General features: G+C 46.5%; 2 protein-coding genes across 2 annotated transcripts in view; both read left to right on the top strand.

Annotated features, from left to right (window-relative positions):
- Positions 1-26998, top strand: part of LOC146634701 (NACHT, LRR and PYD domains-containing protein 3-like) — a 319954-nt gene that overhangs the window by 164398 nt on the left and 128558 nt on the right. The gene's annotated exons all lie outside the window — the stretch shown is intronic.
- LOC146634705 (uncharacterized) lies at positions 4507-9084 on the top strand. Its single transcript, XM_085349756.1, has 5 exons — positions 4507-4702; positions 7846-7887; positions 8137-8406; positions 8481-8723; positions 8819-9084. The coding sequence occupies exons 1-5, from the start codon at positions 4507-4509 to the stop codon at positions 9082-9084; spliced, it is 1017 nt and encodes a 338-aa protein (XP_085205882.1).

Below are 26998 nucleotides of genomic sequence, written 5' to 3'. Positions count from 1 at the left end.
CTTTAAATTCAGGACCACAAACACCTTTAACAGACAGTTCAAACAGCAACAGAAGCAAAGATGATGATTACTCACTACATCATGTATTTGTGACCAAAGCATCATGCTGTTGTTTTATATTCCTGCTGTGTAACATCATTAATGTTACTGAGCTGCAGAGCAGTGAGGACACGAGCATCATTACTCTCCAGAGAAATCTGATTTTCAGGATGGCCTCTTGTCTTTCTGCCTCTTCCTCATGGGCTCACTCCAATAACTAAATTCATCAAACATCCTACTATCGCTGAACGACTGCTCATAGAGGGTCATATGATTGTTGGGTTTGCTCTGGTAGGGTCTTTAATGAGCAGAGCCATAGTCAGCCTGTGCTCTCTGAGCTGCTGCTTTCACACACTGAGCTGTGATGGACTGAGAAGGACAGCTGGGACACTTCATGAAGGACCTTTGTGAGCCGGACACACAGCAGCACGCTGACGTGAGAACAGGAAGTGATGAAAGCGGGTATCTCTCCGTAGCTCAGAGCCCATGTGCTCAGTCTACATCCAGACACCATGAAGCCAGCAGCCACCCCTCTGCTCCTCCTCCTCGGTGAGTCCCTCACTCATTTATTTCCAGCAGAGACTCTGACAGCAGCTCACAGTCTGTATATTATAACATAATATAATATAGGTTATACAAGGTTGCACTGCCAAATATCAGCTATTCCACTAATTAGGAGTTTGTACAGCTTGAGACAGTTTGTGCTGTCAGAACAAACCGTACATTGATTTTAATTACAAGTGCATAAACAGTATATTTGTTTTGGTTTGTTACAACGATGTGTCATATTACTTTTAGAAGTAACTGTGTTACTGGCCTGATCTGAACCTGAGTGATAGTCTGTTATTGGATTACTATGTGCAGAATCAGTTTGTCCATAACAAACACCATGTCCATAAGTGCACATGGGACCAGGACACCATTCGTCTCAAATGCACAGCCATAATTTTGTAATGGTGTCATCAGATGTGCAGCTGTATGTCTTCAACATTCAAGTGAAGACAGGAGCTGAGCTGTCAACTGCTGACCACTGGGTGGTGAGTTGGATCAGGTGGTGGGGGAGGATGTTGAGCAGGCCTGGTGCACCTCGCCTCTGTCAGTGCGCCCCAGGGCAGCTGTGGCTACAATGTAGCTGCCATCGCCAGTGTGTGAATGTGTGTGTGGATGGGTGGGTGACTGGATGGATGACTGAATGTAGTGTGAAGCGCTTTGGGGTCCTTGGGGACTAGAAAAGCGCTGTACAAATGCAGGACATTCACCTAACCAGATAGTGAGGGTGTGCTGAAATGCCTAGCAAAGGCCACATTCCATGACATCTTCAACTCCCACCTCCAGCAGAACCACATCATCATCATTTCAAACGAGGCTGAGAACACTGAGTTTGAAAGGGCCATGTTCTGCACCTTAGCTGTTAGGTATACTTCATGGGGCTGCAGCTGGAGAGTTAGTAAAGTAAAAAGATAACAAAAGATGGCTCTTTACTGTCATTGGACGTTCATACTTGAAACTGGAAACTGTCCCACGTCGACACAGTATCTTTAAAGTGGATTTTTGTTTAAGTGCAAGAAAGGTATGAGCAAAAAAGGAATGACTTAATAAATAAATAAAGGAATGAATATTTATTGCACATTATTATTGCCCCCCAAAAACTGCCCTGTTGTAAAAGGTGTCCTGGGTGTGTACAGTCCCGTAGGATGCTGCATGCCCTCAGCGACAGTGAGTGCTGTACAGGTCCTTCAGGGAGGGAAGAGGATGTCCAATGATTTTTTGGCTCATATTGATGACCCTCTGAAGTGCCTCTTTGTGTGTCGTGGTGCTGCCTGAGAACCATACAGAGATAGAGTATGTCAGCACACTTTCAGTGGAGCAACGGTAGTAGACGATTAGCAGCTATTTCTTCAGTCTGTGTTTTCAAATCAGTCCTGCAGCTGTTGTGGGGGGCTGGGTGTGGGGGGCTTTCCTCCTAATGGGAGGTATGGGAGTATATGCAGGGATCAGCAGCATGGACATTTGGTCTGACAAAACTAGATGTGGTAGAGGGGTTGCTCTGTAGCTTTTAATATACTGTTCAAATCTGGGCACAGCGACAGGATGGGAGTTCTGCTGACTGGTTATTGTCTTGTGAGTGAGGGTGTTAAACGCAGAGGAATAATTTCCCTACGGGGACTAACACATACACATTATTATTACAATAAACTCATCACGTGTGTAGCTGGGTCTGCATTTCACAGTCCAATATTCCAAATCCAGGGAACAGTGGCTGTCTACAGTGAGTATTTACATCAGCTGTCATTGATGTAGATGCAAAAAAACCCTCTTTTGTTCTTACTGGAGTGGCCATTCCTGTTGTGATAGTGGACCATGCTTGTTTCTTTAGCCGTGCCAGGGGCCCTGCCCTGCAGCCTCATTTTTGCCTCCTTTGTTTACGTTGCCTGTTGGGTTTGCCCCTGGCAAGAACCATCCACGGAGACCCTGGAGTTCTTATTATAGCCTATTACTGGGGGCGAGGTTGCTGAAGTAGTTCTACAACTCTTTGGTGGCCAGGCCCCTAAGGTGGATGAGGTTCACCCTGAGTTTCTTAAGGGCCAACTGGCTCTTTGTATGATCACGTGCACGAGGGAGATGTCTGAGACAAGTGCCGTTCCTGCAGCTCGAACCCCACTCACTCTCAGTTAGCTCCCCCGTAGCACTGCTCTTTATTGTGGTTAGATGAGTATACATAGGTTCATTAACATATGACATCTTATACAGGCATACATGTGAACAAAGAGTACCAGTATATGTGTGTGTGTGTGTGTGTGTGTGTGTGTGTGTGTGTGTGTGTGTGTGTGTGTGTGTGTGTGTGTGTGTGTGTGTGTGTGTGTGTACGTGTGCGTGTGTTTGTATGTCAAGATGTGAGCCTGTGAACGACTCCCCAAAGCTGTTGCTAGGAGCCCAGCGGTCCACCTAAACAAAGGGCTCTTATACTTAAACAGATACAGAGTAGGTGTCCTCCTACACCATAAATCAGAAAGAGAATGTACGACCTCTCTCATTACCTTAGGATGTGCGTGTATGCAAGAACACTCTGGAAGGCACAGAGTCTTTGCAGACTACTAAGGATCAGACCTCTATCATTATACAATTGATTATACACCTCTGTGTTCATGTCTTGTCAAAACCCAACAGGCTGACTCGCCCGCTGGCCACTTTGCCTGCAGGACTTTGATTTCACAATACACTCGCTCAGATCTCTTGGACCTGCTCGCAGTGTGATGTTCGCACCCTCAACATCTCTGCCCCTGCGCATTCAACGCTTTCTATACACCGTTATATGTTTGCCACAAAACCAACCAATCACAGACTTGGATGCAAAAATTTCTGATTGGCTGTTGTGGTCTCCAATCAGCTCGCCAGCAACTTAGCCAAACCCAGGCAAATATCCCAGAATGCATTTCGTCCAAAAGTGGCCGAGGAAGTTTGAAATATTAATCTTTCTGGATCACAAAATAAACTTTTAAGATATTTTCAGGCGAGAATGTAGCTGTGTGAACTTCTGGCACATTGTTTTAGAACCCCCGCGGCCTTTCGCTACTCGGGTTAAACATGATATATAAGTCACTTAGATAACTTCTAAATGTTAATATTTGGTTTATTTTAGTGTTTTATTTGTTCCTAAGTAAATTGGTTTGGCTGAGATTAAAGTTCAGCGCCATAACTGGACCGTTTTTTTTTTATACTGAAGTCTTACTTTGAGCAACATCACAGACACGCTGGATCTCCTGCAATATGCCTAAAGGCCCAATAGGTCCACGTCAGACACCATTGCTGCTGCCCTTGACTATTCACTCTCCCACTTGGACAATAATTACTCCTACATCAGGGTACTCTTTGTTGACTATAGCTCCACCTTCAACACAGTCATCCCTCACAAACTCATCTACAAACTGTCTACACTCGGCCTGCACCCCACACTCTGTGACTGGCTACAGAACATTTTAACTGGCAGGCCTCAGTCTGTCAGGATCGCCAACAAGACTTCAGCCAGCATTAGTACCAACACTGGAGTTCCACATGTTTGCTTCCTCAGCCCCATCCTCTACACCCTGTAGACCCACAACTGTGCCACCTCCAACAAAGACAACATCATACTGAAGTTCACAGATGACACTGCAGTGATCAGTTGCATCACTGGTGGGGACGAAGCAGCTTATAGGAGAGAGGTGGCCGGTCTGGTGTCATGGTGTGAGGACAACAATCTCACCCTCAACACTGATAAAAAAAAAGGAGATGATAGTGGACATGAGGAAGAAGAAGAGGCCTCACCAGCCCCTGTTTATCCGGGAGAGTGAAGTGGAGAGGGTGAGCAGCTTTAGGTACCTGGGCGTCTACATCTCTGAGGCCCTCACCTGGACACCAAACACCACACAGCTGGTCAAGAAGGCTCAGCAGCTGCTGTATTTCCTGAGGAGGCTGAGGAAATGTGGTATGTTGGCCAAGATCCTCACCAGGTTCTACAGCTGCCATGTGGAGAGCACCCTGACCAGCTGCATCACTGCATGGTACAGCAGCACTACTGCTATGGACCGCAAACGCCTGCAGAGAGTGAAAACAACTGCAGAGAACCAGGACCCCGCTGCCCTCTCTGCAGAGCATGTACCATCACAGAGTCCAGAGGAGAGCTGTCTCTGTCCTCAAAGACCCCACACACCCCCAACACGGGCTGTTCACCCTTCTGCCCTCAGGACGAAGGTTCAGAAGTGTCAAATCCAGAACATCCAGACTCAACAACTCCTTCTTCCCACTGCTATCAGACTCCTGGACAGCCGACCTACCTCAACTGCAATTTGCACATCAAGACACTTTGCACACTAAATTCATTTTGCACATTAAGCTTCTTGTACATCCATTTACACTGACAACTGCATACCTCACTTGTCTTCATTTACTTATTTTTGTAGTTATTTTATTATCTTTCACTATTTTTTATGCTTTTTTTTTTACCATATTTATCCTAATATCTTGTCTTCAAGATTCAAGATTCTCTATTTGTCACGTGCATGGTTATACAGGTATAACGCACAGTGAAATGTGACCTGATACGCTCCTCGACTGTGCAAAGAAAAAAGAGAGAGACAGAACGTTATATACAGTGAATGAATATATAGAAAGAGCACATTTTGTGCAGCAAGTGGGTGAGTTATGTACATTATATAAATAGAAATAAAATAATCTAGAAAGTTACAGCTTTTTGGTCTGGACCTGAATGTGGGCAGCCCATGTCAGGTCTGAGGAGATGTGGACACCAAGATACTTGAAGGACTGCACCCTCTCCACTGGAGCTCCATTGATGATAATGGGCTTGTAGTCTCTGTGCTGACCCCTTCTGAAGTCCACCACCAGCTCCTTGGTCTTGCTGACGTTCAGCTGGAGGTGGTTGTCCTGGCACCACGATGCCAGATTCTTCACTTCATCCATGTAGGCCGCCTCATCGTTGTTGGAGATGGCACCCAACACCACTGTGTCGTCAGCAAACTTCACAATGGTGTTGGAGCCATGGGTGGCCACACAGTCTGAAGTGTAGAGGGAGTAGAGCAGTGGCGAGAGGACACATCCCTGAGGTGCTCCTGTGTTGATGGTGATGCAGTTAGAGACGCATCTACCCACCCTCACCACCTGAGTTCTGCCAGTGAGGAAGTCCATCACCCATGCACACAGACGGCTGTTGAGTCCCAGATCCCTGAGCTTTGTGAACAGTCTACCGGGCACTATTGTGTTGAACGCTGAACTGTAATCAACAAACAGCAATCTCCCATAGTTACCCTGTTGCCCTCTTATTTTTACCCTTATTTATCTTGTTCTGTCAACCCTACCTAACTTGGCATTTGTGTGTGGACAGCAAAGGAAGAATTTCATTGCACAGAGAAATAAATAAAACAAAACCCAAACACATAGCAAACCTAAACAAAAGACATAACAGAATAAACAAGAACATAGAATAATATAAAGAAACCCAAAACCCTGAGTCGTCAGACTCAGGACCATGACTGTCTAGCTTTGCTCCCCTGTCTCGTTAGGCCTAATATGTCCCAGCTGTGTCTCCCTCCTGTGTTCTATTCCTTGATGACTTCCTCCGTGTATTTTAGCCCTGTGTTTCTTTGTGTCTGTGTCGCGTGGTGGCTGTAGCTCAGGTGGCAGAGCAGGTCAGCCACTAATCAGAAGGTCAGTGGTTTGATCCCAGGCTGCCTCCTGGCCGCATGCCAAATATCCTTGGGCAAGATACTAACCCCATGTTTGCCTACTAGTGGTGGTCAGAGGGCCCAGTGGCGCCAGTGTCCAGCAGCCTCACCTCTGTCAGTGCGCCCCAGGGCAGCTGTGGCTACAACATAGCTTGCCATCGCCAGTGTGTGAATGCGTGGGTGAATGACTGAATGTAGTGTAAAGCGGTTTGGGGCCCTTAGGGACTGAGTAAAGCGCTATACAAATGCGGCGTATTTACAAAATACCTCAGATTGTGCCTGTGTGTTTTGGTTCCCAGGGTCATTATTCATTGTTCAGTTCAGTTCATGTTTTGCTCCTTTGCCAGCAATAAAGCTCAGGTTTTGAGTTGTATTCAGTCTCTGAGTGCTGCGTTTGGATCCTCATCTCCACCTACCCGCACACAGAGCCTTGACAACGTGAAAGACAGGGTTTTTTTTCCCACAATCAAAAGCCCTGACCAGTGATGGATGGCAAGCCACCCGATTCATTGTGGTATGACCAATGAATCTGTAAATGGACTTGAGCTATATGCCTGTTGGTACATGGCCTATTACAAGTCAACATAACTGAACTAAACTGGTCTAAACCTTGTCCCACTTCCTGTTGGGACCAAACTGGTCATTTTGTATTATTATTATTATTATTATGATGTTGTTGTTGTTGTTGTTTAGAATATATATGTTTTTTGTATATCTGTCTATATATTCCACATCACCATAACATACATAATATATGTGGTGTATTCATAATTGTCCCTGGTACATTTGTTGTATGGGCCGTATGTGTTTATTGTTCGATTGTGTAATGTACGCACTGGCAATGCATTCTGGGAGGAATAATAAAGTAGGAAAAGAGTTGGTCTTATGGGACACAGTTGTCCCGCGTACTTATTCAGATTCAGAGTAAGAATCACACAATTTATATATTTTTGAGCTCTATTTCCATTGTTTGTGTTTTATTCACACTCGGGCTCCGTAGTCAAAGCTATTTCTGATTAGCTTATTACCCATCAAGCTGCAGTCAGGCGCCCTAGCCCTTTATAACGTTACAGTATGAAGCACACAGGGTGAGGAACAAAGGATGACGTGTATGAAGTGAGATTAATTTCAGCTTGGTCATGTGACGTTCAGCAGAGATGGAGGAGCTCTGCTTACTAAGCTGACTAATGTTTGAAGGAAATTAAATCATGTGGTGCTGCTGTCAGGAACTTTACAGAGCAGCAGACGGTATCTTCTCCTTTTTCACTTTGAGAAACATAACTGCTCTTTATTGCTACTGGCTGCCATAAACTACTCATGTTTAATCAAACAGAGTCATAAAGGCCACTCTAAGTGGGAGTGGGTGGAGTCAGGTGTATAAACAAAGCTGAACTGAATAGTGCAGAATGTACTGAGGTAAATCCACAAAGAGCAGAAACCTGATAACCAGCAGAGGTCAGCTGATCACAGCCTGTGTCATTGATATGTGTTACAGGTGTGTGTGTGTGTGTGTGTGTGTGTGTGTGTGTGTGTGTGTGTGTGTGTGTGTGTGTGTGTGTGTGTGTTATAATGATGTGATGTGTTGCAGGTGTGTGTGTGCTGCTGCTGTCTGCACCGACTGTTTCTGCAGGTGAGTTGATGAAAGTTAAACAATCAGTGAGACTCAAACAAGAACACAAATACACTTACTGTGTGTGTGTGTCTGTGTGTGTCTGTGTGTGTCTGTGTCTGTGTCTCTGTGTGTGTGTCTGTGTGTGTGTGTCTGTGTGTGTCTGTGTGTGTGTGTGTGTGTGTGTGTGTGTGTGTGTGCGTGCGTGCGTGTGTGTGTGTGTGTGTGTGCGTGCGTGCGTGTGTGTGTGTGTGTGTGTGTGTCCTCCAGTGTCTCTGTCTGTCTGTCCAAACCTTCAGCAGGTCTTCAGTGGATCTCCTTCAGTGGATCTGAGTTGTGTTGATGATGGACAGACAGTTGATGGATGGACAGTGAAGAGGAGCAGAGGAGGACCCACTGAGGACTGTAGAGGCTTTGGGAGGCTTCTTGGTTCCTACTGTGTTGTGGATCTTTCTGCTCCCAGTGAAACCTTGTGGTGTGAGGACTCCTCTGGACACCAGAGTGACAACGTCTCCCTCAGTGTCCAATCAGACACTACAGGTGAGATGTTCCAGCTGTGTCTCTGTCTCTGTGTGACTCTGCTCTCATTAACTCTGTTTGTCTCTGATGGTCAGATAAAGCTGTCATCCTGGAGGTCCCTGCACTTCCTGTGAGGACAGGAAGTGATGTCATTCTGCGCTGCAGACAGAGGAATGGTGACACGGTCGCAGCTTATTTCTCCATTAAAGGGCATGAAGCTGAAAATAAACGTAAACGAGAGCACATCATCACTAAGACCACGCAGTCTGATGAAGGTCTCTACTCATGTTCTACTGATGATGGTGCAAAGTCTCCTCAGAGCTTTCTGAGGGTCAGAGGTCAGAACACTGACATCACTTCCTGTTTAAAACCTGATGTAACATTGTGACCTGATAATAAACTGACTGAACCATCTTCATCATCTCTCCTGCAGATCCTCCCAAAATCATCCATCCTTCTCCTCCTCACTGTCCTCCTCCTCCAAGCACCTCCACAAACTTTGCTCCTCCAGCAAAAACTCCTCTTACTTGTCCTCCCTCTCCTCCTCTCCCAGCATCCACCTGTCCTCCTCCTCCCTCTTTCCTGGTCCCAGTTGTAGCAGGTCTGGTTTCTGGGCTTCTCCTGGTTCTAGTTCTGTGTTTGGTTCTGTTCCTCTGCTGGAAATTTAACGGTATGAAAGTTCTCACTCACCTGATATGAACAGTTGTAATCTGATTGCTACAGTAATTACCCATAGGGAGTTTAGACTCGCTGATCACTGATTCACAGTCTGAATGGGTAAGAAGCTGTTAGTGATTGTGAAGGTGTGGTACCTGATTGACCTGAGGCGCTGTATATAAAGAACATAAAAATAAATGTGCAGAAACTTGTTAAACTGGTGATGTGTGGCAGAGTGGCAGAATACCTGAACAGCAGTGAATGTCTGAGTGTGCTTAGTACTACTGCTGTTTGTTTCTAAGGTGAGAGCTTCACATTAAAGCTGTAAAACTTTAAACTGGATCCTAAGAATCTTTAGCTATGCCCAGATTTAGGGGTATCATCTTTCAGAGGCCGCATTTGTAAGCAGTGTGACGAAGGCTGCCCAAATTTGAGGGCTGCTCCAAATGCGCCCAACAAATGGGTCCTCCTTTTCCCCAGATTTGAAGGATGGGTTGGGTGTGTCCTTCGTGGCCCACCATATCCCAGAATTCATAGCGCGGCCCAAACAATTCCAGTTTCCAACAATGGCGGCAGCTACTCAGTTTTAATATTACTCTTATTACTCATTCTGGGTCACAAAATAAACTTTTAACATATTTTCAGACGAGAACGTATGTTAAATATCTGCTTGGTTTGTCAGCTCGATAGCCAGCCAGGGTGACAACAGGGGACTCCTGGCACATCATTTTCATTAGACATTAGAGGCCTTTAACAAATGTCAGACCATCCTGCTCTCCCCACAGACGTCTGAGCAATTCCTTTGCAGATGACTAGTTATCTGTTTTACAACATTTTATGAACAGTTTTGCAGGCTTGCTACGGTGGTGCTGTCGGAGTGGTTTGATTAATGCCGATGTGTGCTCTGGGTAATGTAGGAGGTTTGAGAGCAGACCTGTGGTGTTATGGAGGTCACAACTGTGAAGAACCTGCAGACAAGAGTCTGAGATGGATCATCTGCCTCTGCTGTGAGTCTCCTTCATGTTACTTTCAATCTTCTCTTTAAACGTTTCTCCAAAATTATTACCTCTGTATCCCAAAAGGTTGATTCTGTTCATCTGGATGTAGCGTTTTCAGTGGGAGAAACGTTTCATCACTCATGGTCTCTGATCATTGATCAAAGACCACTGATCAATGGACATGAGTACCATTCACAGAGAGTTGGGGAATAGCTGCAATCACAGCATTGTAAGATGGTGAAAGATGTACCCCTTCCTTGATTCAGAGATGGTTTCATCTCTGAAACGGCGAGGCCATTATGGTTTCACATAAATGGCCTCGTTGACTCCGCCCTCAAACCAGCGTTCCTCCCTGTCCAGGATGTTACATCCTCATCCTTGGAAGAGTGTCCACTGGCCTGTTGGTGTAAATAGACTGCAGAGTCCTGGCCTGACGAGGTAGCTCTTCTGTGTTGTGCCATCCTGTTACCCAGAGGTTGTTTGGTTTCCCCGATGTATTCAATTCAATTCAATTCAGTTTTATTTATATAGCACCGAATCTCAACAACAGTCACCTCAAGGAGCTTTATATTGTAAGGTACAGTAGATCCTACAATAATAGATACAGAGAAAAACCCAACAATCATATCAGAATCAGAATCAGAATACTTTATTGATCCCTGGGGGAAATTATTTTTTGTTACAGTGCTCCATTATAAACCAACATTAAGACAAGACAGACAATACGCTAACTAAGAATAGTACAATATATACATATATATACATACATACATACTATGGAACGCCAGGACTGCCATAATGAATTAATTAAATACACCATTAAATAATTAATTAAATGTGGCAATAATTAATTAAAATTGGAATTAATTAATTAAATAAATAGTTATGATATATGTAATTAATTAATTATTGACACATTTAATTAATTATTTATGTATTTCACGTTTTAATTAATTATTGACACATTTAATTAATTAATTATTGACATATTTAATTAATTATTTATGTATTTCACATTTTAATTAATTATTGACACATTTAATTAATTATTTATGTATTTCACATTTTAATTAATTATTGACACATTTAATTAATTAATTATTGACATATTTAAATAATTATTTATGTATTTCACATTTTAATTAATTATTGACACATTTAATTAATTATTGACACATTTAATTAATTATTTAATGCTATATTTATTTATTTCATTTTGGCAGTCCTGACGCCTGGCTCTCATCATGAAATAATTTTATCTGTCAGCCTCACCCATCAAACTCAGGGGGCGGGGTTAACGCTGATCGAGTCAAAACCATTGCTTTGGCCTGGTGGCCATTGTTTCTAGCACACAACAACCGGCATGTGGAAGCTAACAGAACTGAGCTTTGAAAAACCCTGTTTGTGTGTCACCAAATACCGTTTTAATATTTTTTTAGCCGAGAATGTAGCGGTTTAATCTTCATGTGTCTGGTCGGTTTGTCAAGATACAGCCTCTTTGCAAAAGTGCTTCGATGATTTCGGAGATGTCTGCCCAGTCTCACGGCAAAGCGTGGGATAGACCCGCTCGCCTCGCAAGCAATCCCACCGACAAAGCGCAGGCCCCGGTACACAGCTGTAGTAACCCCCGCTGACTTCTTTCACTGAGGTTATATTTATCGGTGTTTTATTTCCTGATGTTCTTGTGTGTCCTACGTGTTTCAGTCTGAATTATAACTAACATTAAAAACATGTTTAAGGAGGAGAGAGAGCAAATAAATCTGTTTAACATCTGATCTTTGGGTTTTTGTTCAGTAATCAGCGTGACCTGTGTATAAACACATAAAAGAGATAACGTTGGTGTTTCCGTCATGTAGTAACTGCTGGCTTTAACTGTACAAAGGTTGTTCGACACTATGAAACACATACAGACTTCATGATGTTCGGCTAATATTTTTATTGTGAATATTAATCATGCTGACCTCGCTCTGTACACCACGCAGCGAGGTCAGCATATCCACGATATCCTCAGCTCCATGAGTTAACACAAAGTTTCCCAGCTGACTATCTAACTGCCAACTATTCCAGAGACGTGAAAATATACAGCATAAAGAAAAGTGTAAGAGACTCAGCAGCAGATTAGAATAACAGTTTGTGGCGTGAATAAGACACGGCGGGACCACGAAGCAACGTTCAGAGTCATCTTTATTTACATCTCACCACACCACAACACCCCCAAACCCCTCAGTCCGTGTTTTTAACTAGGCGGGCGTGATTAAGGATGCCGTGCAGGTGCGTCCGCCCTCCCTGCACGGCACCGCAGACCACGCCCCACCACATACCCCCATCGCCCGATTGAGGCCGGGGAGCCATCCGGCCGAACCTACTCCCCCACCGCCAGTGGGAGAGGGAGTCAGCCCGGACAGCTGGCACCCCCAGGCCCCGGCCAAGCGACGGGGAGGTGCGAGTTCAGGCGGCCGCCCGCGAATCCAGCGGCGCAGGCAAAGCTGGTTCGGAAGTCGGACACGTGACAGGTGCACCCGGCGCGGCCGGCACAAGCGTGAGCCCCAGCTCACAGGTGGCTGGGCAGAGGTGTGGCGTGTACAGGCCTCTGGTGGTGGTGAGGCCGTTCTGGCGAGCACGGCGATCTCAAGCGTGGCGCCCGCCTCGCTCGCCAGTTCCACTCGAGCAAGCTCCCCTGGCACTGGGACCTCCAGCTCCTTGCGCGGCCCCTCCGTCACCGCTGTCGCTCCCTGCTGGAGCAGCCCATAGCGCGACTCCTCCGTCACTACTGCTCCCTCCGCCGCCACTCCCGGCTCGAGCAGCCCCTCGTGCAGCTCCTCTTTCTCCAACCGGCGCAGACCCTCGCGCACCTCGTCTGCCGCCTCCGGTTGGAGCGGCTCATCCACCACTCCCGGCAGGAGCAGCCCTTCACCTGGCTGTTCCCCCTCCTCCGGCAGGCGCAGATCCCCGCGCGCCTCGTCTGCCACCTCCGGCTGCTGAGGTGCCTCACGCGGCTCCTCCACCGCTTCACTGTCCTCGGGACACACCTGTGGGGGTGGCGCCCAGGCCCAGAGCAGCGCCGCCAGCTCCCCAATCCTTTCCAGGTGCCGCTCGGACTGGTCCTGCAGCTCTTCCTGCTGGCGACGCACCTCCGCCGCCTGCTCCCGCTGGGCGGCCGCCATTTCGGCCACCCTCTGGGCCAGCTCCTCCATTCCCTGGCTCCGATATGGACCCGCCGTGCTGCCTCCTGGGTTTCGGCACCAATGTGGCGTGAATAAGACACGGCGGGACCACGGAGCAACGTTCAGAGTCATCTTTATTTACATCTCACCACACCACAACACCCCCAAACCCCTCAGTCCCCGTGTTTTTAACTAGGCGGGCGTGATTAAGGATGCCGTGCAGGTGCGTCCGCCCTCCCTGCACGGCACCGCAGACCACGCCCCACCACACAGTTATACATTTAATAAATCACCAAATGAATCCAAGAAACGAGCAAACCTGTTCCGACAATTTGAATTTGTATTCCCTCAGCTGCAGACTCGCTGCTGTTTAAATGTTTGAAAAGGAAGATTAGATATAAACAAACGTCAAACATAGACTCAGTCTGCCTTCACATTTGATATGAGGCCAGCACGTATAGTGGCCTCAGCAGGCTATTACTGAAATACACGTGCTATATCATAAACTATGATATAAACAGGGAGGTCCTATTAACATGTTTAGTTTTAAAGGACACCTTCCTGCCTTTAGTCTCATTCATGAGCAGTATTAGTTTTCTTCTAACATCCAGAAGTCTGCACGATGTGTTTCATAGTTTGTAACAAGCCTTTGACAGGTAAACATAACATGACCGAAAAAGCCAAAAAAAAAAAAAAAAAAAAAAAAAAAAAGAGAGAGAGAGAGAGAGAGAGTGTTGACATAAGAAGAGAAAATGCTCTCAATTATGGAGACAGGCAAATGGTTCATTTATGTTTGATGTGTGTTTATTCCTCCCTAAATATCGTCGGTGAAGTTCGCCATGCACGTCAGATTTTCCTGCGCATTTTTATACGTCTGCCAACAGAGAGAGAGAAAAAATCACATTCTAACAGACAGCTGGTGCTTAGAATACAGTTGAATAACTATTAAAAAACAGATGATATTTAGATGATAGTTCAGTCTAACACATGTGAACCATTAAACGTCTGTGAAACTATGCAGTTATGAAACGTAACTTTAACCTCAGCCAAACCGATTTGCTCAGTTGTAAATAAAACAGCGAAGTAAACGTGACCCGACAGACAGAACCTGAGTGAATGAAGTCCAGCGTTTAACCACTGAGAGCTAAAACTCAGCTGAGGTTTGAAAGCTGTGTGCCGGTGATTGGACATCAGCCGCTGATGAAGCTGTTCGCCTATAAAGTGCTCTGTAAGGAAACGAGCTCCAGCAGCTCTGCGCTCGGGGAAAATACTATATTTACTTATCTTGTGCAGTTAAACTGTGACTATCACCAGGTAACTAGGCGTGTTTCTTGAATTAGCAGCAGGTGTTAAACAGCTGACAGATGAGGAGGAGGATGCATGCAGGTAAACTGAGGGTCTGTTGAGCTGATCGCTGGTTTCATGAGAAAAATGTCAGCTCGTTCTTTATGTTACAGAAGCACAGAGACACAAGACCAGGCGGAAAGAGACGATCGTTCGGTGAAAATGAGAATCTGCGAATGCAACATGTGGAACACGGAGAGTGGAATATGTAAACAAACCGGTTAATGTACCCCCTCGGTGCACTCTGCATGCTAACTGTTAGCAGAGCTAGTGAAATCTCTGAAAACATCTGAGCACTTTTGCAAACATGTTCTATGTTGACAACCTGACCAGACATACGGCGCGACATTCGCGGCTAAAACACTGTTAAAAGTGTAGCTGGTGACAGAAAAACGACCTGTGATTTGATCTGCATTCTGGGATACCTGGCTGCCCCAAGTCTACACAAGCAATCGATTATCTAGGATCGACCTGTTTTGACTTACTTTGCACGGCAACCAATCAAATGTTAGAGAAGCTGCATGGGCAGCGTTAACCCCGCCCCCTGAGTTTGATGGGTGAGGCTGACAGATAAAATTATTTCATGACGAGAGCCAGGCGTCAGGACTGCCAAAATGAAATAAATAAATATATCATTAAATAATTAATTAAATGTGTCAATAATTAATTAAAATGTGAAATACATAATTAATTAATTAAATGTGTCAATAATTAATTAATTAAATGTGTCAATAATTAATTAAAATGTGAAATACATAAATAATTAATTAAATGTGTCAATAATTAATTAATTACATGTGTCATAACTATTTATTTAATTAATTAATTCCAATTTTAATTAATTATTGCCACATTTAATTAATTATTTAATGGTGTATTTAATTAATTCATTATGGCAGTCCTGGCGTTCCATAACATACATAAGTCACTCATAAATAAATAGCTGGAAAAGAAACACGTGTAGTTGTAGCAGCAAACAGTGTGTTAAGTGGATGCGTTGTACAGGGAGCCACAGGCAGGAATGATTTCCTGTGTCGTTCAGTGGTGCATCATGGGTAATCTCAGTCTCTCACTGAACGTGCTCCTGTGGCTGACCAACATGTCATGGAGTGGGTGGGAGGTGTTATCCAACATTGTCTTTATCTTGGACAGCATCCGCCTCTCCGACACCACCTTGAGGGAGTCCAGCTCCATCCCCACAACATTGCTGGCCTTACGGATCAGTTTATTAAGTCTGTTGGCATCTGCGACCCTCAGCCTGCTCCCCCAGCATGCAACAGCATAGAGGATCGCACTTGTAGCCCAGCTAGAAAAAAAGAGCAGTGGAAAGTAGTTTTTCGTGTATAATGTAAACAATTTAGTCAATCCTTTTTTTTTCTTTTATGTTTAAAGGAATATGTGGACAAATAAGATCATCTGTTGTCATTTAACTTGGCCAATCAGCAATGAGCTCCCAGTGACCCTTGCTGTTGACCTTGATCACATGATTTCCTGTGTTGCCATTTTGTTCCGGGTCATACAATGCCATGTGCCAGAGAAACTAATGTTCACGAAGTCGAATCGCTAGGAGTTAAAAGCAAGTCTGCTGCAGTTGTTTTTGGTTGTTCAGAGTTTCACCCTGTCAACGGTGAGTACGAAAAGTGGGGAAAACCTAATTTGTTAAGGATAAAAGGGCAGACTTAACGGGACGGCGAGTCCGCTAGCCGCTAAGCTAACTGCTAGCGCTCACGCTAGCAGAATTTGACTGTGTTCTGTGTGTGAAATGGCTAGTGACTGCAATCATATTACGTTTAAGAAAAAAACCCAAAAGAAATGGTGCTAATCAGTTTTATGTGTAACAAGTGGGAAAAGCAGAGGCGGTGGTGTATGTTTCATGATCAACAACAGCTGGTGTGATTATGCGAACGTGCACCCGGTCAAATCCTTCTGCTCACCGGACCTGGAGTACCTGATGATTAAGTGCCGGCCATTCTGGCTACCGAGGGAATTTACAGCAGTGATTATTACGGCTGTTTACATTCCCCCACAAGCCGACACTGACCGAGCACTCAGGGAACTGTACAGCGCGATCAGCAGTGAGGAAACCGCACACCCAGAGGCAGCGTTTATCACGACCGGGGACTTTAATAAGGGAAACCTAAAGAAAGTCTCACCCAAACTCCATCAACACATACATTTTAACACTCGTGGAGACCGGCTACTTGACCACTGCTACACCTCTTTCCGGGATGCGTACAAAGCCCTCCCCTGCGCCCCATTCGGCCAATCAGATCACCGCTCCATCCTGCTCCTGCCCGCCTACAGGCAGAAGCTGAAACAGGAAGCTCCAACCCGGAGGGCGGTGCACTGTTGGACGGACCAATCGGAGTCTGCGCTGCGGGACTGTTTTGATCACGCGGACTGGGAAATGTTTCACGTGGCCGCCAGAGACATTGATGAGTACACAGACTCAGTCTGTGGATTTATCAGGAAATGCGTGGAAGATGTCGTCCCATCCAGAACAGTCAAATCCTTCCCAAATCAAAAACCCTGGATTAACGGAGATGTTCGCGCGGCACTGGCGGCACGGAACACCGCCTTTGCCTCCGCGAACACATCGGACTACAAACACGCACATTACCAACTCCGGAAGACGATCAAAGCAGCCAAACGTGAGTACAGGGACAGGGTGGAGCAACAGTTTGACAACCCTCGGAGTATGTGGCAGGGACTAAACACGATCGCAGACTTTAGAGGGAAAACCAGCACACCGCAGACCACGGCCTCTCTGTGTGAGGATCTAAACGTATTCTACGCTAGATTCGACACAGCGAACACCATGAGACCGGACAGTGTGCGCACCGCGGATGACGTCAGTGCGCACACTGTGTCTGAGGAGGATGTGCGGAAGTGCTTCAGGAAGGTGAACGCACGCAAAGCTACTGGTCCGGACGGGATTCCCGGCTGCGTCCTCAAGTCATGCGCGGCTCAGCTGGCTGGAGTGTTCACGCACATCTTCAACCTTTCCCTCTCTCTGTCTGTAGTCCCAGCCTGCTTCAAAATGGCCACCATCGTCCCTGTACCCAAATCCTCCACCATCTCCTCATTGAACGACTGGCGACCTGTAGCCCTGACCCCCATCGTGAGCAAATGCTTCGAGAAACTGGTCAGGGACTTCATCTGCTCTGCACTACCCGACTCACTGGACCCTCTACAGTTTGCATACCGCCACAACAGGTCCACTGATGATGCCATAGCCCTGACACTACACACTGCCCTGTCACACCTGGAGAAGAGAGACACGTATGTGAGGATGCTGTTTGTAGATTACAGCTCAGCATTCAATACCATCGTTCCCTCGAAGCTGGACAGGAAACTGCAGGATCTAGGACTGAGTAGCTCCCTCTGCAGCTGGATCCTTAGCTTCCTGTCTGACAGACGCCAAGTGGTCAGACTGGGCAGCATCACCTCATCCCCCATCACACTGAACACTGGTGCTCCACAGGGGTGTGTACTGAGCCCTCTCCTGTACTCACTCTACACCTACGACTGCACAGCCACTAACAGCTCCAACATCATTGTGAAGTTTGCGGACGACACTACAGTGGTGGGTCTTATCACCAACGGTGATGAGACGGCTTACAGGGAGGAGGTCAGCGCCCTGACCCACTGGTGTCAAGACAACCATCTCACCCTCAACGTCGCAAAGACAAAGGAGTTGATAGTGGACTTCCGGAGGTGCAGAGAAGTACACACCCCCATCACCATCAACGGCGCTGCTGTGGAGAGAGTGAGCAGCTTCCGGTTCCTTGGAGTACATCTGGCTGAGGATCTTACGTGGTCAGTACTAGGGATGGGTATCGTTTAGGTTTTATCCGATACCGGTGCCAAATCGGTACTTTTGAAACGGTGCCGGTGCTCAAACGGTGCTCAAACCGGTGCTTAAAGAATGGAGAACACAAAATTGGTCCAAAAACCTCTCATATTCAGCGGGTTTTTGTAAAAAGATAACAATGTTAGCCTTTTCTGCAGCTATGGGGCATATATGGTATCACTCTTAGCTGGAAGCAGTGCTTAAACAATGGAAAGAATACAAACTTTGTCCAAAAACCTCTCATGTTTAGCTGTTTCCCTCTTTTTCTTTGGTCATTTTAGCCTTTTTGGCCAGGGTGAAGGGAGTATCTGCCATCAAACAAGAAGACAGCTGCATGTACCTATGATGATGTTTGCTAGTTCACCTTACATGCATTAATGTAATAACATGGTTATGTAGCCCAGATGAAAAATATCATACTTATTCTCTTTATATTAACTGTCCACATCAACAAGCGTCGTATTTCCTATGACCATTGAATGCACCTCTCAGTTCACCCCACGTGAGGGCACCTAGCTCAGCAACCAATCAGAGCCTACCCAGGCCGCATTGACCCTGTCAGCCAGGAAGTGAGGTGGAGGTGCATGGTGTCCCGGGTTTTTCTTATCTCAGCAAGAGGAGTGGAGGCATCTGCTACTCAAACCGAGAAATCCACGGACAAAAGAGAGGAAAACTCAGGATTGAGAGGAAGGAAAACCAGCCTACTTACCTGCTGGAAGTCCGGAGTCGAGTGGCTGGATGAAGGAGAGAGGCAACGTCGGCTAACCACTCACCTTTCATCCGGAGAGCTGCTGCAATTCCAACGCCAGTGTGTGTTGGGCTTTTGTGAAACAGAGCAACGGTCAGGTTTTTTGGAGAGGACGGAAAAGTCCAAGGACCAGGACGATATTCTGGTTGTGATAGATGGCGAGCCAACCACTTTGAGGACGATCTACCCCAAAGAAGATACACACCACACACTCATACATTCCAGTTACATTCACAAGGACCTTTGAAGTTGGCTATCGCCAGCTTAACTCTAAATTCTTAAAGGGCCCCAACGAGTACTTTTATTTTGTTGAGTGTGCACACTATTTATTTTATTTTATACTTTATCTGTACAAATTGGACAAATACCTGTTATACTTTGTAACAATACAAGAGTGGCTACTCAAAAGTTAACATTGTGTCCAGGTCATTATTGCTGCTCAATACTTTGGCTCCATACGAATTTGGTGTCTTCTGATTCTGGCCAGGGTCTTATTACGAGCCCAAGTAATTATTGCGCTGTAATTCACCTTTATACCTTAAAGTTGGTTACAGAAGTGGCGAGCCAGCCAGGAGCCAATTGATTTGAGCATCAATATTGAGGCAATGACCAGCATGGATTTCATACAAAAGTCTGGTGTCAAAATACCTAATGCGGTTGTTGTCGCTGGGATAACACAGGTATCTGAGAAAGATGAACAGGTCATTGACTTTCTGAAACAGTATGGTAAAATCACAAGAGTCCTTTTTGTTGATGATTCACTGTCCAACTTCTACCAAAACCTGATCGTAGAATACTCTAGCAGTTCAGCCTTAGAAGGTTTAGAACCTCGTTTACCATACACATACACAGCACAAGCTGATCCCAGCGTTGTCTATGAAATTAAAACACTCAGTAGCATGTACACTACCACGGTTGGGAGTAATGTTACAAAAACCTACTTGGCGGAACTCAAGGAACTAGCCAAGCTGAGTGGCAAAGACTACGGTGAGGTGCTGAAGGAGATGATGTGTCAGATTGGGGAGGATGTTGAAGCCATGCGACCTACCACTGAAGAACCTTCTCCCACGTATGTCGAGACCACTGTTGTATCTCCACCCGCTTCTAAAGAGCGACAGTGTCACACCTCACATTCAGATGTTACACCAAGTGATACTGGTGCCACTGATGATGTTCCCCTCACTAATGGAAGGAGAGCAGCGTCCCTCTCAGTAAGTGACTTGAACCCACCTGACATTCAGAAGGTTGTGGTAGAGCATATCGTACGAAGGCAAGATGTTGTCCCACACATCCAGTCCCAGGTGAGACTCCGTTCCTTCTCCGGTAAGGTTCCCAGACCTAACAATGAAACTGATTATGACACATGGCGCACACAAATTGAACTGCTCCAAAATGATCCCAGCATGTCCCCCCTGCAAATATCCAGAAAGATCCATGAGAGCCTGCTCCCACCAGCAGCTGATATAGTTAAGAGTTTGCGGCCTGAGTCACCACCTGTGACTTATTTGCAGCTTCTAGATTCAGCCTTTGGCACTGTAGAAGATGGTGAGGAACTTTTTGCTCAATTCCTGAACACCCTTCAAGATCCAGGTGAGAAGTCATCCACTTACCTTCACCGGCTACAGCTAGCATTAAACAGAGCCACGAAGAGGGGGGGAGTCGCATGTGAAGAAGTGGACAAACATCTACTTAAACAGTTCTGCAGGGGATGTTGGGACAACGACCTACTCAGCGCCCTGCAACTTGAGCAAAAGAAGAGCAGCCCACCCCAATTCTCAGACCTGTTGTTAATGATTCGCTCTGAGGAAGATCGACAGCAAGCAAAAACTAACCGTATGAGAAAACACATTGGCACCACAAAGCAGAGAACTCAGTTACAGTTCCAGGGTGCACATGTTTGTGAACCAGAGGAGAAACATGGGAGTAGCATTGCTGCTATTGAGGATCTGCGAAAGCAGGTGGCGAGTCTGCAAAGTCAACTAACTACATTCATGTCACAGAAAAAAACAAAGTTTGCAAACAGCAAGGACCCTGCAGGGAAGCCGCAGAGTAAGATGTCAAAGCCACATGGTGTAGATGGACGTATGCAAAGACAGACTTCAAAGAGGCAAAGGGGCAGACCCAAGCCCTGGTATTGTTTCAACTGCGGTGAAGATGGACATATCGCTCCATGCTGTGTTGACCCCGCTAACCCCAACCTAGTAGCAGAAAAAAAGAAGCAGTTGGAGGAGAAACAATGCCAGTGGGAAGCGCGAGATTGTACAGATTCACCTTTAAACATCTAACAGTTCCTGTTGTGGGACAAACAGGAGCTGAGGAGAGTCAACAATGTCCCTCAGACGTAAACAATGGTGACAAAATCACAGCTGAGGTTAACAAAGTAAGTACCCCAGCAAAGACTGTCAAAGCACAAACATGTTCTGGCTTAAACCATTCAGAGCAGAACCAATCTTTCCAACTCCCTAAACAGTTGATTGGTACCAGAAGTACAGCTCAAGTGACTGTGAGAGGTGAAGAAGTCAACTGTCTTCTTGACTCAGGCTCCCAAGTTACCACTGTTCCTGAGTCATTTTACCAGCAGCACCTTTCAGAGCAAAAGATCAAGCCACTACATGACCTCTTAGAAGTGGAAGGTGCTAATGGCCAGCTAGTGCCTTACTTTGGCTATATAGAAATGACCATAACTTTTCCAAAGGACTTTATAGGTGTTCCAGTAGATGTAAACACACTTGCTTTAATCGTCCCTGACACTTCACAATCCCTCATGCTCATAGGCACAAACACCCTAGATGTACTGTTCGACATCTACTCAGAGACTGACTTAGCCAATCGTCAACCCCTCCCACATGGCTACAAAGTAGTCTTCAAAATCATTGAGTTGAGACGGAAGCAGACAAGTGACACCCATCAGGGGGTAGTGAAGCTACTTGGCAAGATGCCTCAAGTCATTCCAGCTGGTTCAACTGTAGTGGTGGAGGGAGTCGCCCTTGGCGAGGGCCTTCAGGATGAAAAATCAGTTGTAATTGAGTACCCATCATCGTCCCCCTTGCCCGGTGGCCTGCTACTTAAAGCCGGTCTGGTGGACTTTCCCCAGCGGCGGCCCCACAAGTTGCCAGTTGTTATAAGCAACGAGTCTGACCACGACATTGTCATCCCTGCCAAGTGTACTATTGCAGAGGTTAGTGCTTATCAGACCATCCTATTAAAGGAACACAACAAGACCAAACAGTCAGAACTATCCCAGAGAACTCCAGACACTCCGTCTTTCCAAGAGCCCACCATAACCTTCAATTTTGGTGACTCCCCAGTTCCATTGGAATGGAAACAGCGCATCACTCAGCAGCTCAGCGGCATGCCTGAGGTGTTTGCACAGCACGACCTGGATTTTGGCCGGACGGACCAGGTGCGACATCATATAAAACTTTCGGATGGCACGCCTTTCAAACTACGTGCCCGGCCAATCCACCCACGGGACATTGAGGCTGTCCGGAAGCACATTCAGGAACTCCTTGATGCAGGAGTTATTAGAGAGTCAGAGTCCCCATTTGCGTCACCCATAGTGGTAGTCCGGAAAAAGAACGGCCAAGTCCGGTTGTGCATCGATTATAGGCGTCTAAACCTTCAGACTATAAAGGATGCGTACAGCCTTCCGAAGCTAGAGGACACATTCTCAGCCCTCAATGGTTCACAGTGGTTCTCTGTTCTTGATCTAAAATCAGGGTACTACCAGATCGAGGTCGAAGAAGCAGACAAACCGAAGACGGCCTTTGTGTGCCCTCTCGGCTTCTGGGAGTTCAACAGAATGCCTCAGGGTGTAACGAACGCCCCCAGCACGTTCCAGCGGTTAATGGAGCGGTGCATGGGGGATATGCATTTGAAGGATGCATTGGTCTTTCTTGATGACGTGATAGTATTCTCCCGAACCCTTGAGGAACACGAAGAAAGACTCATGAAAGTGCTCACTCGTCTAAAAGAGTTTGGGTTAAAGCTGTCACCAGAGAAATGTGTCTTCTTCCAGACTTCAGTCCGTTATCTGGGACATGTGGTCTCCAGAAATGGAGTTCGGACTGACCCTGAGAAGATTTCGGCCCTTAAAACATGGCCTGTCCCACAGACCCTGCGAGAGTTAAAGTCGTTCCTTGGTTTTGCTGGGTATTATAGAAGGTTCGTTAAGGGGTATTCCAGCATTGTGAAACCTCTCCACAACTTAACTTCGGGGTACCCACCTAGCCACAAGAAATCAAAAGTAAACGCAAGACAAAGTGCACATCAGTACCATGACCCAAAAGACCCTTTCGGAGGTCGCTGGACGCCAGCTTGCCAGGAAGCCTTCGAGTCAGTCATCCAAAGTCTCACCACTGCCCCTGTACTTGCCTTCGCTGACCCCCAGAAACCCTATATACTGCACACCGACGCCAGTACCACCGGGCTTGGTGCTGTATTGTATCAGGAGCAAGAGGGACAACTTAGAGTCATAGGCTATGCAAGTAGAGGGCTGTCACGGAGCGAAAATCGCTATCCAGCGCACAAGTTGGAGTTTCTGGCGCTCAAGTGGTCAGTTACAGAAAAGTTCAGCGACTATCTCTACGGCAACCACTTCACTGTTGTAACGGATAGTAATCCGCTGACTTACATTCTGACTTCAGCAAAACTTGACGCAACTAGCTATAGGTGGCTAGCAGCACTGTCCACATTCTCTTTCAAACTCCTCTATCGTCCAGGGAAGCAGAATGGAGATGCGGATGGATTATCACGCAGACCACACGGAGGGCTAGCGGACGACCTGAAATCACAAAAAGAGATTGAACGCATACAACAGTTCACTCAAGATCACCTTTGTGATCCAGACAACATCAATGCTGTAAATCAGTCTGTGGTGAAAGCAATCTGTGAGAGGCAGTTCACCTACAGCGTCAGTCCTGACAATGAAAGAGAGGCAGATGCAGATTGTGTTGCCTTGGTGGAGGTGCTTGCTGTGTCTCCTAGTGCTGTACCTGATAGCTATGGGCAAGAGGAACAGTTTGGAGGTCTGCCAACCATTCCCCATCTAACTGAGGCAGAGCTGGCAGACGAGCAAAGAGCCGATCAGTGTATAAAGCATGTTATTTCTCAGATCGAATATGGGGACACACCACCTCCAACCGTGCGCACACAGTTCCCTGAGCTTCCACTGCTCCTCCGAGAGCTTAACCGTCTTGAGCTCCGCAACAATGTCTTGTACCGGCGACGCCAAGAGAGGTCCCAGAAAACCTACCAGCTTGTACTTCCAGCTGAGCTTCGCAACACAGTTCTCACCAGCCTGCATGACCATATGGGTCACATGGGAGTCGACCGTACACTGGACCTTGTAAGGTCAAGATTTTATTGGCCAAGGATGGCTTTGGACGTGGAAAGGAAAGTGAAGACGTGTGGCAGGTGCGTGCGGAGGAAGGCACGGCCTGAAAGAGCGGCCCCCTTGGTCAACATTAATACGACACGACCTCTTGAACTCTTGTGCATGGACTTCTTGTCCCTGGAAGCTGACAGGAGTGGAACCAAAGATATATTGGTGATCACGGACCACTTCACTAAATTTGCAGTTGCTATCCCAACACCTAATCAAAAGGCCCGCACAGTGGCAAGGTGTCTGTGGGAGAACTTTATGGTACACTATGGCATCCCAGAAAAATTGCATAGTGACCAGGGTCCAGATTTCGAGTCCCGCACAATCAAGGAGCTCTGTCAGGTGGCTGGTATCCACAAGGTGAGGACAACCCCATACCATCCTAGGGGCAATCCTGTGGAACGATTTAATCGTACCTTGCTTGATATGTTGGGAACTCTCCGTGATCAAGATAAGTCCTGTTGGCGTGACCATGTAAGACCCCTGGTCCACGCTTATAACTGCACCAGGAATGAAGTGACTGGTTTCTCCCCGTACGAACTGATGTTCGGACGCCAACCTCGGTTGCCAGTTGACCTTGCATTCAACCTGCCAGTGCAAGAGGAACAACACTCATCTCACTCTGAATATGTGCAAAAACTCAAGTCACGTCTCAAAGAAAGCTACAAGTTAGCTATGGACAAGGCTGCAAAGATGGCTCACAAGAACAAAATGAGGTTTGACAGACATGTAACTGCATCAGACTTGGAAGCTGGAGATCGGGTATTGGTCAGGAATGTCCGTATCCGGGGCAAACATAAGATCTCAGACAAGTGGGAACACACTGTGCATGTAGTGGTGAGAAGGGCAGGCAACCTCCCAGTATATACAGTTAAGCCTGAAAACAAAGATGGTCCCCTAAGAACACTACACCGGGATCTGTTGCTACCATGTGGCTACCTACCTGTGGAGGAAAGCAGTGAGCATGTACAGAAGCCAGTGTCACGCAGGCCAAGAACCCGTGCAAATCCAGCGCTAGAGGAAGAGAACTCCTCAGACGAAGAAGATGATTTGCTCATTCCTGTTTGGTTGAGTTCCCCTGTCCACACAGTGAGTGAGAGTCCTGTAAATGTTCCTGATATTGACAACCCACCTGTTTTTGACAGCCAATCTGATTTTGGCAACATACCTGATATGCCTAACAGTACTACAGATGATACTGAGTACTTATCTACCAATGGAGTCATACCAACCGAACAAGTGGATGAAATAACCTTAACTGAAACTGACTCACCTGTTGATGACCCAGACGTCCAAGAAAGGCAACTTCCATTTCAGGAGGCTGGCACCAGAGGTGCGAATTCTGAGGAGAGAGTGGAGGAGATAGTCCCAGTGGATACAAGGGAAAACATGGATACAAATGATTCTGTAAGGAGATCTGAGAGAAACCGTCGTCCGCCACGACGGCTTGACTATACGGAGCTAGGCAATCCTCTGATCACTGCAGCAAAATCATTCTTGCAAGGACTGTCTTCAGCTTGGGCCGATGTCATCAGTGATGGTGAAGAGCCTGCTTCGCCCTCTTCCTTGACCCGTCAAATAATCATCATTTAACTGTCTACCATGCACAGGGACGTGCATGAGTTCAGGAGGGGAGGGTGTAGCCCAGATGAAAAATATCATACTTATTCTCTTTATATTAACTGTCCACATCAACAAGCGTCGTATTTCCTATGACCATTGAATGCACCTCTCAGTTCACCCCACGTGAGGGCACCTAGCTCAGCAACCAATCAGAGCCTACCCAGGCCGCATTGACCCTGTCAGCCAGGAAGTGAGGTGGAGGTGCATGGTGTCCCGGGTTTTTCTTATCTCAGCAAGAGGAGTGGAGGCATCTGCTACTCAAACCGAGAAATCCACGGACAAAAGAGAGGAAAACTCAGGATTGAGAGGAAGGAAAACCAGCCTACTTACCTGCTGGAAGTCCGGAGTCGAGTGGCTGGATGAAGGAGAGAGGCAACGTCGGCTAACCACTCACCTTTCATCCGGAGAGCTGCTGCAATTCCAACGCCAGTGTGTGTTGGGCTTTTGTGAAACAGAGCAACGGTCAGGTTTTTTGGAGAGGACGGAAAAGTCCAAGGACCAGGACGATATTCTGGTTGTGATAGATGGCGAGCCAACCACTTTGAGGACGATCTACCCCAAAGAAGATACACACCACACACTCATACATTCCAGTTACATTCACAAGGACCTTTGAAGTTGGCTATCGCCAGCTTAACTCTAAATTCTTAAAGGGCCCCAACGAGTACTTTTATTTTGTTGAGTGTGCACACTATTTATTTTATTTTATACTTTATCTGTACAAATTGGACAAATACCTGTTATACTTTGTAACAATACAAGAGTGGCTACTCAAAAGTTAACATTGTGTCCAGGTCATTATTGCTGCTCAATACTTTGGCTCCATACGAATTTGGTGTCTTC

This window comes from Diplotaxodon limnothrissa, linkage group LG3 (genome assembly GCF_057381915.1).
Source record: "Diplotaxodon limnothrissa isolate DT_005_m linkage group LG3, D_limnothrissa_male_GT1.1, whole genome shotgun sequence".
Lineage (NCBI taxonomy): Eukaryota > Metazoa > Chordata > Actinopteri > Cichliformes > Cichlidae > Diplotaxodon > Diplotaxodon limnothrissa.
Note: the sequence above shows the minus strand (reverse complement) of the source record. Positions and strands in the feature narration are given on the sequence as shown.